The 13924-nt window shown below is 53.1% G+C and overlaps 3 protein-coding genes across 3 annotated transcripts; all 3 read left to right on the top strand.

Moving 5' to 3' along the window:
• Positions 1-1807: 1807 nt before the first annotated feature.
• Positions 1808-4175, top strand: PG994_012014 (uncharacterized protein; the record flags this gene model as incomplete). Its single annotated transcript, XM_066863423.1, has 8 exons — positions 1808-1880; positions 1980-1996; positions 2095-2167; positions 2239-2379; positions 2448-3053; positions 3079-3357; positions 3417-3612; positions 3673-4175. The coding sequence occupies exons 1-8, from the start codon at positions 1824-1826 to the stop codon at positions 4173-4175; spliced, it is 1872 nt and encodes a 623-aa protein (XP_066712533.1). The 5' UTR covers positions 1808-1823.
• A 2363-nt stretch (positions 4176-6538) lies between these two features.
• On the top strand, positions 6539-8278 carry PG994_012013 (SET domain-containing protein; the record flags this gene model as incomplete). Its single annotated transcript, XM_066863422.1, has 2 exons — positions 6539-7171; positions 7256-8278. The coding sequence occupies 2 exons, from the start codon at positions 6539-6541 to the stop codon at positions 8276-8278; spliced, it is 1656 nt and encodes a 551-aa protein (XP_066712532.1).
• Positions 8279-10623: 2345 nt separating this feature from the next.
• Positions 10624-13276, top strand: PG994_012012 (uncharacterized protein; the record flags this gene model as incomplete). Its single annotated transcript, XM_066863421.1, has 7 exons — positions 10624-11158; positions 11221-11527; positions 11592-12138; positions 12193-12511; positions 12567-12602; positions 12662-13137; positions 13220-13276. 7 exons carry the CDS (start codon positions 10624-10626, stop codon positions 13274-13276), a joined length of 2277 nt encoding a protein of 758 aa, XP_066712531.1.
• Positions 13277-13924: the final 648 nt, after the last annotated feature.

The following is a 13924-nucleotide window of genomic DNA, read 5'->3' as shown; positions in this document are numbered from 1 at the left end:
GAAAGAGGAGCTGGGGAGGATTCCTTGCGAAGATACAATTACATATCTCGACTCTCGAGTCTGAGACGTTCGAGGTGCGAGAAAGTCAGGAGCCACACACTCCCCGATCGTCCCAATGTGCCTGACTACTGTTCGCGTTCAAAGTTGCCCGCTTCCCGCGCTGCGCCGTCGATGTGGATGGACGCCATATGTAGCTAACCTTCCTGTTTTTCCAGACTACGGAAGTAGAGGGTAGCGAGCGGTACACCATGGGAGCACGGCTCCCAAGACAAGACCCATACGCCGGTAATCACGAGTACCGACCAAGGCAGTGGCAGGTGTCGTAACGACCGGACTTGGGATACCTAATGATACCCTCATCTAACATCACAAGACAGATTTATATACAATCGTCGGCGGGAACATGACCGGGCCACTATCAATCTAAAATCAACATTGATGCCCTGTACATGCCAGAGCGGGTAGGTTACTTTCGGGACAGAAGGGTCGGAACTTCTCCCCGCATCTGGGACGCTCTGCTGGCGCTGCTACCTTGCCTTGCTTTCAATCTCACTCACCCACACCCACCCGCCTGAATGTTCGATTCTTACGGCGCAACAGAGTGACAGGAGGAGCCCTCCCCCTTGATTTCGATGCTGATTGCAGCGTAACCACCCCAGATAGGCTAGTTTCTTGCCAGCCGATCCGCATCAGCAGTAAGTGCATCGTGCCTTTTCATACAGTACAATACAATGGCTGCCATGTACCTACCGAGCTACCCTGCCAGCCTACTGCTACCCATACCCTACTTGACCTAACCTACGTCTTACTTACCAACCTTGGGTCTTGGTAACGGGGGAGTCTGCAAGTACAGGGACAGGCATGGCTGTCGGGCCTTGGATGATCTGTGAGCGAACCAGGGTCTCCCACCAGTCAAAAAAAAGTGTTACATGCCGTCAGTGACCCTCCACTTGGGATTCGGCTACAGAAGGAGCGTGGAGAGAGAGAGAGTAGTAGTAAGTGCAGTACAGTACAAGTACGGAGAGCCAAGTGAGATAGCTTTTTTTCCTCTCTCGCCTACACGCCCTTGCCAAACCCCCCAAGCACCAAGATTGTGGATGTCAGTGTCAGTGTCTGCTCTGCGTCTTTGCGTCCTGTGTCTGTCTTCGTGCATTCCGCTTTGGCTTTCTCGCCCGTTTCGTCCCTCGGCTCCCTCAACTCTATTTCGTCCCAATTTTCTCGATCCAAAAGTGCGACAGGGTGCTCTCACGCTTGACAACTGTTGTTGCGGAGTCTAGAACTCATTCCGGCCATACATATCAGAAACCGAGACTCTAGCTGCCAACCGGGAGCATAGGCCCCCATTGGATATACCCGACAACCGCGCTCAAGGCGCCAAACGTCACTTTTGGCAAAACCCGTCTGGTCCTCTCGTCGCCCATGCCCACGCCCACGCCCTCGACCTCGCCCTCGACTTCGACCCTCAATTCCGAACCACAAATTCAACCACGATTCTTCGGCGGCACCCGATAATCGATTCTTTGTGTCGATCGACACGGTCGCGCTTTGTCTCACGGATTTTCATTGTACGGAGGCCACCTCAAATCCTGCTTAGCATAGATTTTGTCGCCAGCCGAGTTGGAGCATCCACGAGTCGGCACAACCTGTGCCTGTGTCACACAGCCTTTTTGGACGGATCGCGCCTTACAGTGACACCATCGGCTGTCACCCTCACCAAATCGCTGTCGAGGAAGGAGTACGAGATTGGCAGCTGTTTCCTTTGGCAGGTCTTCGCCTGGCCAATTCGAATTGCCACAAGAAACCACAGGGTATAAGCTATCAGGATGCCCGAAGGCGACATGGCTGTCGCCCAGGGCAGCAGCAACAACTCCAGCGACTTCGTGAGTTTAGCCCACATAATCCCTCTATGCTTTGCGCTCCCTGCTGCATTGTGCCTATCGATACAGTTCGCTAATCCCTGAGTTCTGCTGGTAATTTAGGTTCGCAAGTTATACAAGTAAATAGGCCCTCTTGTTTAATCGATTTTGACCGTTGCGTTGTACTCTACGTTGCGCTGTTATTTGAATGGACCGACTAATAGACTTGCCTTTGCAGGATGCTCGAAGACCCGAACTATAGCGAGGTTGTAAGATGGGGCGATGGAGGAGACAGCTTTGTGGTCTTGGAGGTTCGTCTCTCGGCGTCCGGTTCTGGTCGCAAACCTCCCTCTTAACGTTTTGTACTAACGTTATACTACAGAACGAGAAGTTCACCAAGACCATTCTGCCGAAACACTTCAAGCACAGCAACTTTGCCAGCTTTGTCCGGCAGTTGAACAAATACGACTTCCACAAGGTCCGGCAAAGCGAAGAGAATGGTCAATCACCATATGGCAAAGAGGTATGTCAACCATGTGGTCAAGCGGGATTGGGCGAGACGAACATTGCTGATTGCACCTTGAAATGCAGGCCTGGGAGTTCAAACACCCAGCGTTCCGCGCAGATGCTAAAAACAACCTCGATAATATCCGGAGGAAAGCGCCAGCACCCAGGAAGAACCAAGCGGCAGAGGACCAATTCTCCTCGAATACACAAATCGCGGCTCTCAGCGAAACATTAGCCGCTACCCAACAACAAGTGCAGGCACTTCAGGACTCGTACTTTGAGATGGCGCATGCCAACAAGGTCTTCGTCGATGAGATTATGCATCTTCAGAAGATGATCAAAGCCCAGAATTCGGTCAACAACGAACTCGTGAACCATCTCGGCAAAATAGACCACGAGCGTCGGCATGCCCGTGCCACCTCCAATCACTCCAACCAGTTCAATGGGAACAACATCATGTCGGACGGGACCGAAGAGCCCCCGGCAGAACTCCGTCGTGCTCGGGATATCCTGAACAGTGTCTCGGGTGATCACATCCCAGAGAAGGACTTGAGGCAAATGTCGATTCAATTCCAGCAGATTGGTGCCTCTCCAGATTCGGCCTCGTCGTCGTCCATGATGGGCCCACCCGGATCTGCTGGTATGCAGAATAACTACATGCATGACCCAATGAACGACTTGAGGCATATGGTGTATCCAGTTGGGCAGACAATAGGCATTGACCCCTTTGCCGCCGAGCATATGGGGAATATTCCCCTACAACCGGCCACTTTCCCAAAACGCCATGGGCCCAGGTCAGGGCCCAGGTGCAGTGCCCGAGCCAGGTCCCGCTGCTATGCCAACAGCCAGCCCGCCTGTTGGTGCGCCCGGCGCCCAATCCACTTCCCCATGGGGACAGAAGAAGCCTCGTGTGCTTCTGGTCGAAGATGACAAGATATGTTCTCGAATTGGTTCCAAATTCCTTGCTCAGTATGACTGCGGCGTTGAGGTTGCGGTATGTTTCCCCCATTCCACGTAGCCACCACGGTATTCAGTAACTGATTGTCAACGCAGCGCGATGGACTGGAGGCTGTGAACAAAATCAATAGCAATCCCAGCTGGTTTGATCTCATCTTCATGGATATTGTCATGCCTCATCTGGACGGTGTGTCTGCCACTGCCATGATTCGGGAAGTGTCGCCGAGAGTACCTATTATTGCTATGACCTCAAACATCAACCAACAAGACTTAGAGATGTACTTCCACTGGGGTAAGTCGAGCTTGCTAAAGAAGAAGAAAATTGCATAAGATACTAACACCAGACGGCTAGGTATGCGTGATGTACTGGCTAAGCCATTCACCAAGGAGGGTATGATTGGTAAACTGAAGAAGCATCTTCCCAACTTTCTTCGCGTCCCTCCAACCGAGGCAATGGAGCAGATGTATTCGAACGGCGGCGCTGGCCAACCACCAACTCCTGGTCCCTATCCCAATCCTAACCTGAGTCTGCCCATGTCGGCAGCTTCGTCGGGTCCGATTGGAAAGTTTGAGACAACGCCAGTGCAATCGCCATCAACAAGCACTTCGTGGCATTCGCCAGCGCAGCTCCCGCATGCTTCACCCAACATGGGACAAGACCAAGGGGGGTACTTGACGGCTGGCAGTGGAGGCCCAATGGCAATGACACCAGGGGGCACGCAAAGGCCACAGCAGTACGCGAGTGGGATGATACCAGCGATGAGCGGCCAGCAAATGGGCCACCTGCCGAATGATGCTCCGCCAGAGAAACGACAGCGTCTCTATGGCCCCGGGCCCCAAGGACCGTACGCGTAAATTACACCATCTTCAACATTTAACACTTGTATATATGTATCCGATATTTACCCCAAAATCGGTGTGGTCCGGTCCACACTTGGGGGTGCGATGATCTCTCCAGCACCACGTTTCTGTTTATCAATGATGAGTTGGGGTATATCGAATTAACTGTCGTACTGGGGGCTTGCCATTAGATGATGAAATACCCCCTTGTTATGTTTCTTGTTGGTTGGATAAGTCGGCGGTCCTTGCGAATGTATGAGTAGAGGAAGTCCTAAGAAACAGGAGCTTCCCTTCCAGTACTTCGATATACTGGTCACATAAAGATGAATCATGACAATTCAGAAAAGAAATATGAAATGAGAAATATCTGTGACAAATAGGAAAGAAAAGGAAATTTCAGCCAAACCAAACATTGTCGACTCGAGGCTTTCGGCGGCACCGTAGCTTGCCCAGTTGACGATTGGGGTGTTGCCAAGTACACTTGCTAATGTTTCTTACAACAGAACAAGCACGATCTCGCGAGGCTGTTGGGAGAATTCTGGGCGATTCTCGGTAGGAAAGCCCGACGGGACAGGTGACTCGGCATGTGAATAACTGAAGCATCAAGCAGTTCGCATCGACGAGCTGTGGACATCCGTTTGCGATCCTTGGATGGAACGTTCTGCCCCAAGCGCACGCCCGGAGGCTACCTTATTGCAAAGTGAAGAAGCCCGTCGGAACATCTTTCACAGTGTCTTGCCAAGTTGATCATATCGCGGGCAAAAATAAAAACAACGAAGGACGTCGGAGTGAGAGGGTAGAAGGGGGAAAGATAACGGAAACGGTCAGAGTGGGTGGGAGCACCAACAAATCCGGCCGTCCGTCTGCTTACATACCTGCAGCAGTAACCGCAATCATAGGCCAGGAGACGCTGCTGGGCCGGCGTGACCCAACCCCGACGACGAGTTCGATGAAAGGCCAGACCAGCCCAGGAAACCAGGGACCAGCCTCCCAGGCCGCGTACCCGCATGTGCAGTACTTACCTATACCACTGTCACAACGCACCAGACACCAGACACGCCACAACAACCGAATGTCAACAGGCAAACGCACGAAGAAGCAACTCTTCGAGCAAACGAATCACGTTGTACGGCTCAGCGCAAGATATGAATCACTCTAATAACTCGTCTTCGTCACGGATTTGCCGATCAGCAAACGACCGCCCGTAGGAGGAGGTATGGGGGATGCACAAGCCTCTTGGTGTGCTTGAGTAGGCCGTGTGTTGGCCGGGTGGGTTCAGTCATGGAAAAGTCGAGAACCCCATATCGGCCCATTCTGGACCCTTCTGTACCTGCATAAGGTCGCATCCTTTGAGCAGGAAGGGGGCTCTGGGATGCCCAGGTCACCCTGGCTACAACGATACATGACAAGTACAGTACCTCGGGGCAGCCCGTCTTCTCATCCATCCACGTGCTCGCTCGTCATTTCTCACCCCTCATGCCCGGGAGAGGGGCATGCTCTCGATTGCTAGAGAGAGGCACTACGAAAGATAGCAAACAGGGCAGGCTGTTATTAGCTAGGCAGCGAACAGTAGGGCATGCTAGGACAGCAGGGATATGGTTCGACAGTGGGCAGTTTTGTCCATTCTAATTGACACCTTACCTTATTAGTGCCCGCTGGCATCCGATCTTCTGCTGTGGCTAACGGGCTTGGTAAGAGACGAGTCCCCAGGCTGGAGAGCTTCTACCCTTCCCCGGTCCAGTCCCCAGTCGCCCGTGCAGTAGTGTAGCCCCAGCTTCTGCAAAATGCACAACCCGCATCTCTCATCTCCCTTGTCTGACGTGCTTGGATGGAAAATACAGACCGGGGTGGGTTTCTGGGCCAGACATGCAAGCAAGGGGGGAGGTCGCGGCAGTGCGGGCGGTTGAGGTCTGGACCGTTGCTCGTGGTGGCACCCGGGATGGGTCCATGGCGGTCGAGACCACAGTCGGTATCCGCCCGGGGGTCAGTCTGTCAGTCACGCATTCCTTTTATCGATAGCTTGCCAAGCTTGCTTACTGGGATGTTGTTGCCAATAAAACCACCAGAATATCTGGAAGACGCGCATTTGGTATTGTTAGCTACATGCCATGTCGAGGGCATTCCGATTCGAAATATTCCATTTTAAAGATACAAGGCTGGATTCGCTACCATTACAAAGTTTGAACCCCTCTTATGAATTGAAGTTGACTTCAGAGAGGGAGGCCAAGATGTTTCGAGCTTGGACGTCCTGCTGACCAGAGCGTGGAGAGGGCAACCACAGTGAAAATCCACTTTCACGACTTTTTGAGCTTGACTCGTAATGACGTAAGCAACTCTTCTAAGTGATTCAACTGTATCATCACCTTCACACTGCAAACATGGCAACCGCTTCGGCAAGTGTCAAGGTCGCTCCCTCAGGCATCGCTGGCGCCGGGCGCGGGCTCTTCGCCTGCCAGAAGTTCGAGCCCGGCGATGTCGTGGCCAGCGTGGACCGCCCCTTCGTCGCCGAGCTCGAGATGGACCGGATGGCGGACACGTGCGCCTGGTGCTTCCAGCGCGGCGAGACGGACCCAGAGGCGCGCGCCAAGGCCGCCATGATGGGCATGCCGCAGGGCTTCGTCGAGACCAAGGCCTGCGCCGGCTGCCACCGCGCCGCCTACTGCTCCAAGGCGTGCCAGCGCCTCGCCTGGAAGCGCGAGCACAAGTACGAGTGCGGCGTCATCGCGCCCCCGCGCCCGGAGCTGCCCGAGAGCGTCCGCGCCGCCGTCAAGCTGCTCGGCCGCCTCAAGGCCGCCGACCCCGCGGGGGCCGAGCACAAGAAGCTGCTCGACCTCCTCATGGAGTTCCGCCCCGCCGCCGAACCCGACCGGCTCGAGGACTTCAAGGAGCTCGACAAGAAGAAGTTTGACGACTTCAACATGCTCGCCTGGGCGGCGTGGACGTATTGCGGCAAACCGGGCTACTACGGCGCTGTCGATAGCAGGGCCGGTGCGACCGCTTTCGTGTTCAATGTGCGTGAAGTCTCCTCTTTGGAAGACGCGGTGGTGGATGATTGAAACCCAAGGTAAAATGAGCTGACGGGAAACCCCCAACAGATACTGTGTAATGCATTCACTCTGGCATCGCCCGTAGACGGTGTCAAGTTCGGCATTGGGTTCGATAATACCATCTGCGCTGCTAACCACTCTTGCGACCCCAACGTCGTCATGACCTTTCTGCAGCCCAAGGTCGAACTCCGGGCACTTCGGCCCATCAAGAGCGGCGAGGAGATCTTCGTGAAGTATGTCGACGTCACGAACCCCATCGGCGTCCGCAAGGCCGAGTTGAAGCAGTCCTATTTCTTCGATTGCCAGTGTTCCAAGTGTTTGAAGGGAACCGGCTCCGCAGAAGACAGGTTCGCCGCGTCTCCCGAGGAGCTCCCTTCCCGATACTTTGCCATTGCAGACACGCTTGTCAAGAAGCACGAAGCACAGCTCTCTCATTTCTTGGCGTCGCCTGTGGATACTGCTACCACGGCCCAGAAACGGGTCGCGGCCATGGAGGCAGAGGCCTTTTCTATCAGCGGTACGACTCTGGACGGCGGGGAATCGGTGCAGGGCGACGAGGAGACAGCCAGGAATGCCCTGAAAATGTGCCTCGACTCGGGCATGTGGAGCCTGACCCGACAGCCGGTGCACCAGCTGTGCCGACAGCTCTTCCAGACATATCTCGAGTCCGGGAGCCCGTACCGCGCCTTCCGCATCGGGCTCAAGGCCTACTTCGAGATCCTACCCAAGATCATGCCCCAAGTGTTCTACCCAGACCGCATCATCGACACGTGGGGCCTGGCCGCGGTCGCCAACATTCTCTGCAGCCCCGCGTTCTCGGAGGTCTACGACGAACTGCAGGCCAGCGGCGTCGACCTGCGCGTCGTGTTCATCGGCCTCCTCTTTGACGTCTACGACCAGCTGCCGCGCATGTACGGCCTCGCCTCGCCCTTTGGCAAGGTCATGGAGAACACGTACAAGCAGATGGTCGCGGGCCTGGGCCTGAGCGAGGCCGAGCTCCGCGACCGGGTCAAGCAGACCTGGCCGTCGTTGGAGACGGCGGCGAGGAGCATCGATTTGCTCAAGGGCTGAAAGATCTTTGTGTGCTAAAAGGAATGGGGCAAAAACAAAAAGAAAGAAAAACAAGAAGAAAAAGGGTTTTTTTTCGGGGAGTTGGGTGGTTGATGGCTGGGATTGAAGGTGTCTAAAATGCGAGGCTTGATACGTACTCCCTATGCATAGGCAGCGCAGGCGTTCCTATGCGACTCTGGAAACCTCCCCTCTCTATTCTCTTCAGATTAGGGTGCCTTGATGCTCGAACGTAACAAATGAAATTGTATATGCCAAAGCTATTCCCACGACACATCCTCTGCATCTGTGTATTCGCATTTCTATATGGTTGCAAGCCGAGCTACGATTGCACGATCACTCTAAAAGGGTGGCTTCAAATACACCCTGCTAAGTCAGAAAATCGAGGTATTTAGGGAGTTGAAGTGCCATCCATGCTCGGTTGAGTAAAAAGGAGGATAAGTTTAATAATATTTCTGTGGTATTCACATAGGGACTGTATTGCCAACTGGACTACCCTTGGAAAAGGCGCAATACAGTAGCACTTTCTTCAACTACAGACGGGTTGTGGACTCCGCTGGTCTATCTATGTCTCCTCGTGGCAAGCCAAGGTATACATTTATCGGCCTGCTATCGTGACCCATGGTAAAAAACGATATTGGTTTCATCGTTTAATACTAGGCCGTGCTCCCAGCGTCTCTAGGAGGCGGCATTAGTACAATGTACCCTCAGTATTTGTATGGCTTTGCGTTTTATTTGGCCGCTACACCTACAGAGTGTACATATTGGCACGGTATGCGAGGCTCATAAGGTGCCGACACCCAGGCCTACTTGTACTTGAGTAAGGAGGGGCGGCGTTCAAGCAAACTCGGTTACAGGAGAACAGAAGTTGGAAAATGTGATAGATATTTGTCCCGCAAACGGCAGATCTCCTCCGGTGCGTACCTGGGACTGATAATGACTGCCCAACAAGAAGAGTCAGAGTATTATTACCACCTCAGGTGGTTAGGATGAACTTGCATTATTATCTGCGTATGCTCACACCAATATGTACAAATATCACCTAAGCGGAAAACCACTAAGTCTTTGGAGACAAAGTCTGCATAGGAGAGCCGACTTGTTTCCAGTCACATATTTAAGTCTAAACAAAGAACCCCAGGAGGGAAGCCTAGCGTGAAGTTCTAAAAATAGCTGATCTGCAGGACTATAGACCGGGGCTTCTTGTATAGTACTATTACCTACCCGACAAGTGTGCAGATAGATTCAACATATTGTATTACACTTGTGAGGTGATATACACTAAGCCCTGATCCCGGCTTGGTATTTACCTTTAAGTACATCCTCCCGTCTTCTGTTCGTACGTGTAAGTATTGGTTGCCAGTGGGCCGGCTTCGGCGGAGAGCTTCAAGTACGCCATGTGCTCTTTCCGCTGGAATGGCAAGCTGTGCCGCAAAGTACTTATTAAGCAAGGAATCTAGCGGAACCCGCCGATGGCTGATAAGCTCTCCTCTCCTATTCGTCCGGTGTGGCAGGGTACAGCACATTTCTCGGGTTCGTACACCAAACCTATCGTTATCGAGCGGCTAATGAGAGGGCGAGTTTTTTTTGGGCAAAGCCACCAACAGTTGGAATTGGCTGCTGCTGATGTGCCTGGTGCAGCTGCCCGACAGTATTCGTGTAGTCTTCCCCATCACACACCTTTTAGCCAGCACAGCAGAGCTCAGCCCAGCACTTGCCCGCCCCTCGCTCGCCCCCTCTCTATGCGGATGCGGGGTATGCGGAAAGGGGGCCAGGTTCATTGGCCCATAACCAACTCCGACTTCCTACTGCTTTGCGTCTAGGACAATCCGGGGTAGGCTGCAGGCACTTCGCTTAGCCCATGGGTGCGTAAAGGATGGGCCCCTCTGGTAAATCCCCGAAGCCACCAAGTCACCACGCGGGACCACGATCCTTATTCGTCATCGTGTTGGCTAGCTAGGCCTGAAGCGTTGGATGGAGGCATGTCGGCCCGGGCCACGGGAAGTCCAGGTCTAGATTCATTCAGGCAACCGTTACGTGGTAGTCAGACCGTTGTCGTACGGCTAAGATGGGGTGGTGTCTGGCATGTGTGTGTGTGACAAGGCTTTGTCCAACGGCATTGCGACGCACCAATATAAGGGTCTTGCCACTCCCGGCTGCACTCGTCGCGCCCACGTCAGCTCAATCACTACACGAAACCGATGCTATACAGGCACCAAACCACCCCGACTTTTGCCGAGAATTGGCAACCCCCAATTCGATAGACTGAAGTCACTACTTCCCAGGGTCTCCTATCCATTTGGTTTCCAAACACGACAATAACAGGCCCTGCAAACCATTGAGCATTGGTTATGAGCGGCAAACGCTGGCGGAAAGCTGAGGGAAGTGGCATGGGTAGCGACTATGTGCCACCGGCTTACACCGATTATGAGGGACCTCAGATTGACGAAGAGATGGAATCCCAACTTAAGGCTGCTTTTTACAATCTCAATTTGAGCTGCGATGCCTCTCCAACTCCAGCGGTCGATACTTGCTTGGCCCATCTGAAGCTACTGCGCGCATTCGAGGAACTGAAGAACCGGATTGGACTCACAGACGGACTGTGGGATATATGGGACTCTCGAGCTCAAAAAGCGAACCGCGGCGGGCCAGGGCGGTCAAATGATACGCTTGACATCCTCGTGAAGCTACGCGAAAAGCGGTGGGCGGTGTACGTTGCCAGGGCAGTGGATCGCTATGAAGCTTGGTGGAAGAGCTTTGTACCAGTCATGTTGACCGAGTCTGACATGATGGCAGACGGCAAAGACGGCCAACTGTCCAGGTTCGAGAGTTTCACTTCCAAGCGTGAGCCTATGATATGGACCAGCAGCTCTCTGCCTCCGCTAGGTAATATCGACCTCTTGTTACGTTGAGGACGATTCCAGTGACTAATCAGGTTGTGTTTACAGACGTTTTGCTCGTTTGGCATTGCCACATGTTATCCCCTCGAACGTTTCTGGAAGATTGCCTGAGATGGGGATATAGTCACCTGTGGCATAGCGGCATGCCATGGACCGAGATCAACGCAGCATTGAGGCCCAATTTCGAATACGAAGTCACGGAAGAGTGTAAGGAAAGCTGGCATGACAGGACCGGTCTAGCTTGGTCCAACCGAGATGATCCGGATATCAAACCGCTGCGGTGCCCGGTTTGTTTTGACTGGGACACCTACCCCTGGACAACCTGCGGACTCCCGAGGGACTATAAAGGCGATAAGTAAGACCTGCCTGCTCTACTGAATAGGAACCCCTTAAAATCCGAGCTGACTTTCGGCGGATAGGAAACCCGGCCTTGTTGGTAGCGGGATCGGCGACGGCCAGCTCAAATCGGAATGTGCACGGTGTGGCATCACTATTGATGAAGACTTACTTCGCGTCGCTAAGTTTCGGGACGACGTCGAAAACCTCGTGACGCATGACTGGCCAATGGCCGGGACAATTTTGGATGTTCGAGACGGACTGGTTCGAAAGCAACAAAAAGACCCTGACCAGCTCTTTCCAAACCGCCTCGTCCGACGTGGCCTGCTCGTGGACGTCACAAACATCTTCCAGCCTGGAAACAAGGTGAAACCAAGCATGTCGGTGATTAGGGACAGGATAGAGAAGATCACCTCACACACGTCACTCCGGCATAGCTCCGACTTGCTCAAGAAAATTGACAAGAATATTGATGGCGTTGGAACATTGGCACCTCATCGATTATCCAAGCAAGCGCGGATGCAAACGCGATGCATGATGTCGAGGTATTGGGAGAACTCGTCTATATTCGGTATCGACCTCCGGGGTGCTGTTATGCGCCAGGGGGTTTTCACGGAAAAGATGTACAAGGTGAGAAGTCGTCTTCCCTCCTTTTGACTACTTTGTAACTGACAAGTCTTCTAGATCGACTGGCTGCATAGTCCCACGGCCAGATTCACGATGGAAAAATTGGTCGTCAAATACGAGCGGTTCTTTGACATCGCTGCAAAGTTTCCGGACGAATTTGTAACACCCACGCTCGAGGTCGATTTAGCATGGCACACTCATCAACTAAGCCCGAGTCAATACTTTGACTACTCGGTTGCAAAGACCATGATATTCATCGATCACAACGATAAGGTTGACGAGGAAAAACTGGCAGAATCTTTTGATTGGATGGTGAAGACATATCAACAGAAATATGGAGAGGTGTACTCGGAGTGCTTCTGTTGGTTTTGCGAGAGTAAGTTGGCCTATAGTTCCATAACGTAGCAGATTCTGGCTAACATTTCCCCAAGGCTTACGGTTTAAGCATGCTTCTTCGATGAAGAAATGTCCGTACCACGACAGAACCCCTTTTTTGACAAGTGAGATTGCTAATGCCTACCTCAAGTGTCGCCCGACTGGCGAGTAGCAGTTCAGGAAGGCAACGGAGAGTCTGTACATATTTCATCACATCCCGCCGTCCAGGCCGAGAACGAGCACAACCCGGGGCGTCGGACACGAAGACTAGTTTTCCACAACGATGTGGACGACGCGTATTCAAAAGCACTGAAGAAGACGAACCAAGGCCCCAAGAAAGCCCTCTTTGGCCGCACAAAGTCTGGCTCCTCGAGCTCGTCATCAAGCACGACCATCATGGGTCCGCGTGGTGAAGATCACTGCGATCATTGGGGAAAGTCCATCGCTTTGCCTGGGCCCTGGTACTCGGAGCCGGTAGCCACTCTCACCCCGCAGATGTACCCGAGCCATCCGGGCCTTATACACACGGCACCTGGGCAACAAGGCGCGTGCGCTGCTGGAACATGCGGAGGTTCGGCTGGTTGTGGGTCAGGGGCACTTGCGCTCTGTGGCGCTGGCTGTTCTGGGGTAAGCTAAGAGAAACTTGTCCTTTGTACCCCTGTTTGCAGTGTAAGAAGAATATGGGGTTTGCTAATAACACCACTGACAGATGGGCCGTAATATCTTTGCCGGTGCTGGTTGTGCCGGTGGGTCAAGCTTAGGGTGAATGAACTAGAGGTATCATTGGGCGAGGGGCGTTACCATGACGCTTTATGGTCCTGCGTCAACTATTCAGGCAGTCGGGAATGCCTAGAATCCTTGGGGCTCTTTAGGAGGTTCGACTTTCCAGTGGATAAAATGGCAGAGCAAAAGGTTGCCCTGAGTAATCATTCCAAACGATCGAGCCGACGCGTAAAGCGCTGGACTTGGCTACTATATCCACTAGACCCCTCCAAGATTCTACGGGCTGCATCTAGTGAATCTATAGGGGAATACTAGACAAATCCCTGTTGGTCGGACTGTTTCTGCAGCGCAGTTACTATTGGCTCCCAATTTCTCCAGTCTGGATAAGACTATAAACGGAGGAAATGCCTCCGGCACTAATTAGCCAGCAGTACACGCCCACCACTGGATGTCTGAATATTCAACCGGATATCGTTAGGTATCCTTTCTTCGATCTTCAACATTCTGGCTCCATTAGACTGTTGTCTTTGTTGCCAATCGATGCAAGGTTCAACCCCCCCGGTAGACGTTTGATACATGTGTAGCAAGGCAACGTAGCAGCCAAGACGGCTTATGAGGTGGCTGCTTCGGGACTCATACATGTAGCTAACTCACAACTGTTGGCATTCCCCAGGTTTTCCCTGTCGAGCGG

This window comes from Apiospora phragmitis (assembly GCF_038363925.1).
Source record: "Apiospora phragmitis strain CBS 135458 chromosome Unknown utg000010l:1.0-9815664.0:1.0-9183399.0, whole genome shotgun sequence".
Classification (NCBI taxonomy): Eukaryota; Fungi; Ascomycota; class Sordariomycetes; order Amphisphaeriales; family Apiosporaceae; genus Apiospora; species Apiospora phragmitis.
The sequence above is the reverse complement of the archived record's forward strand: the minus strand, read 5'-3'. Positions and strand labels throughout refer to the sequence as shown.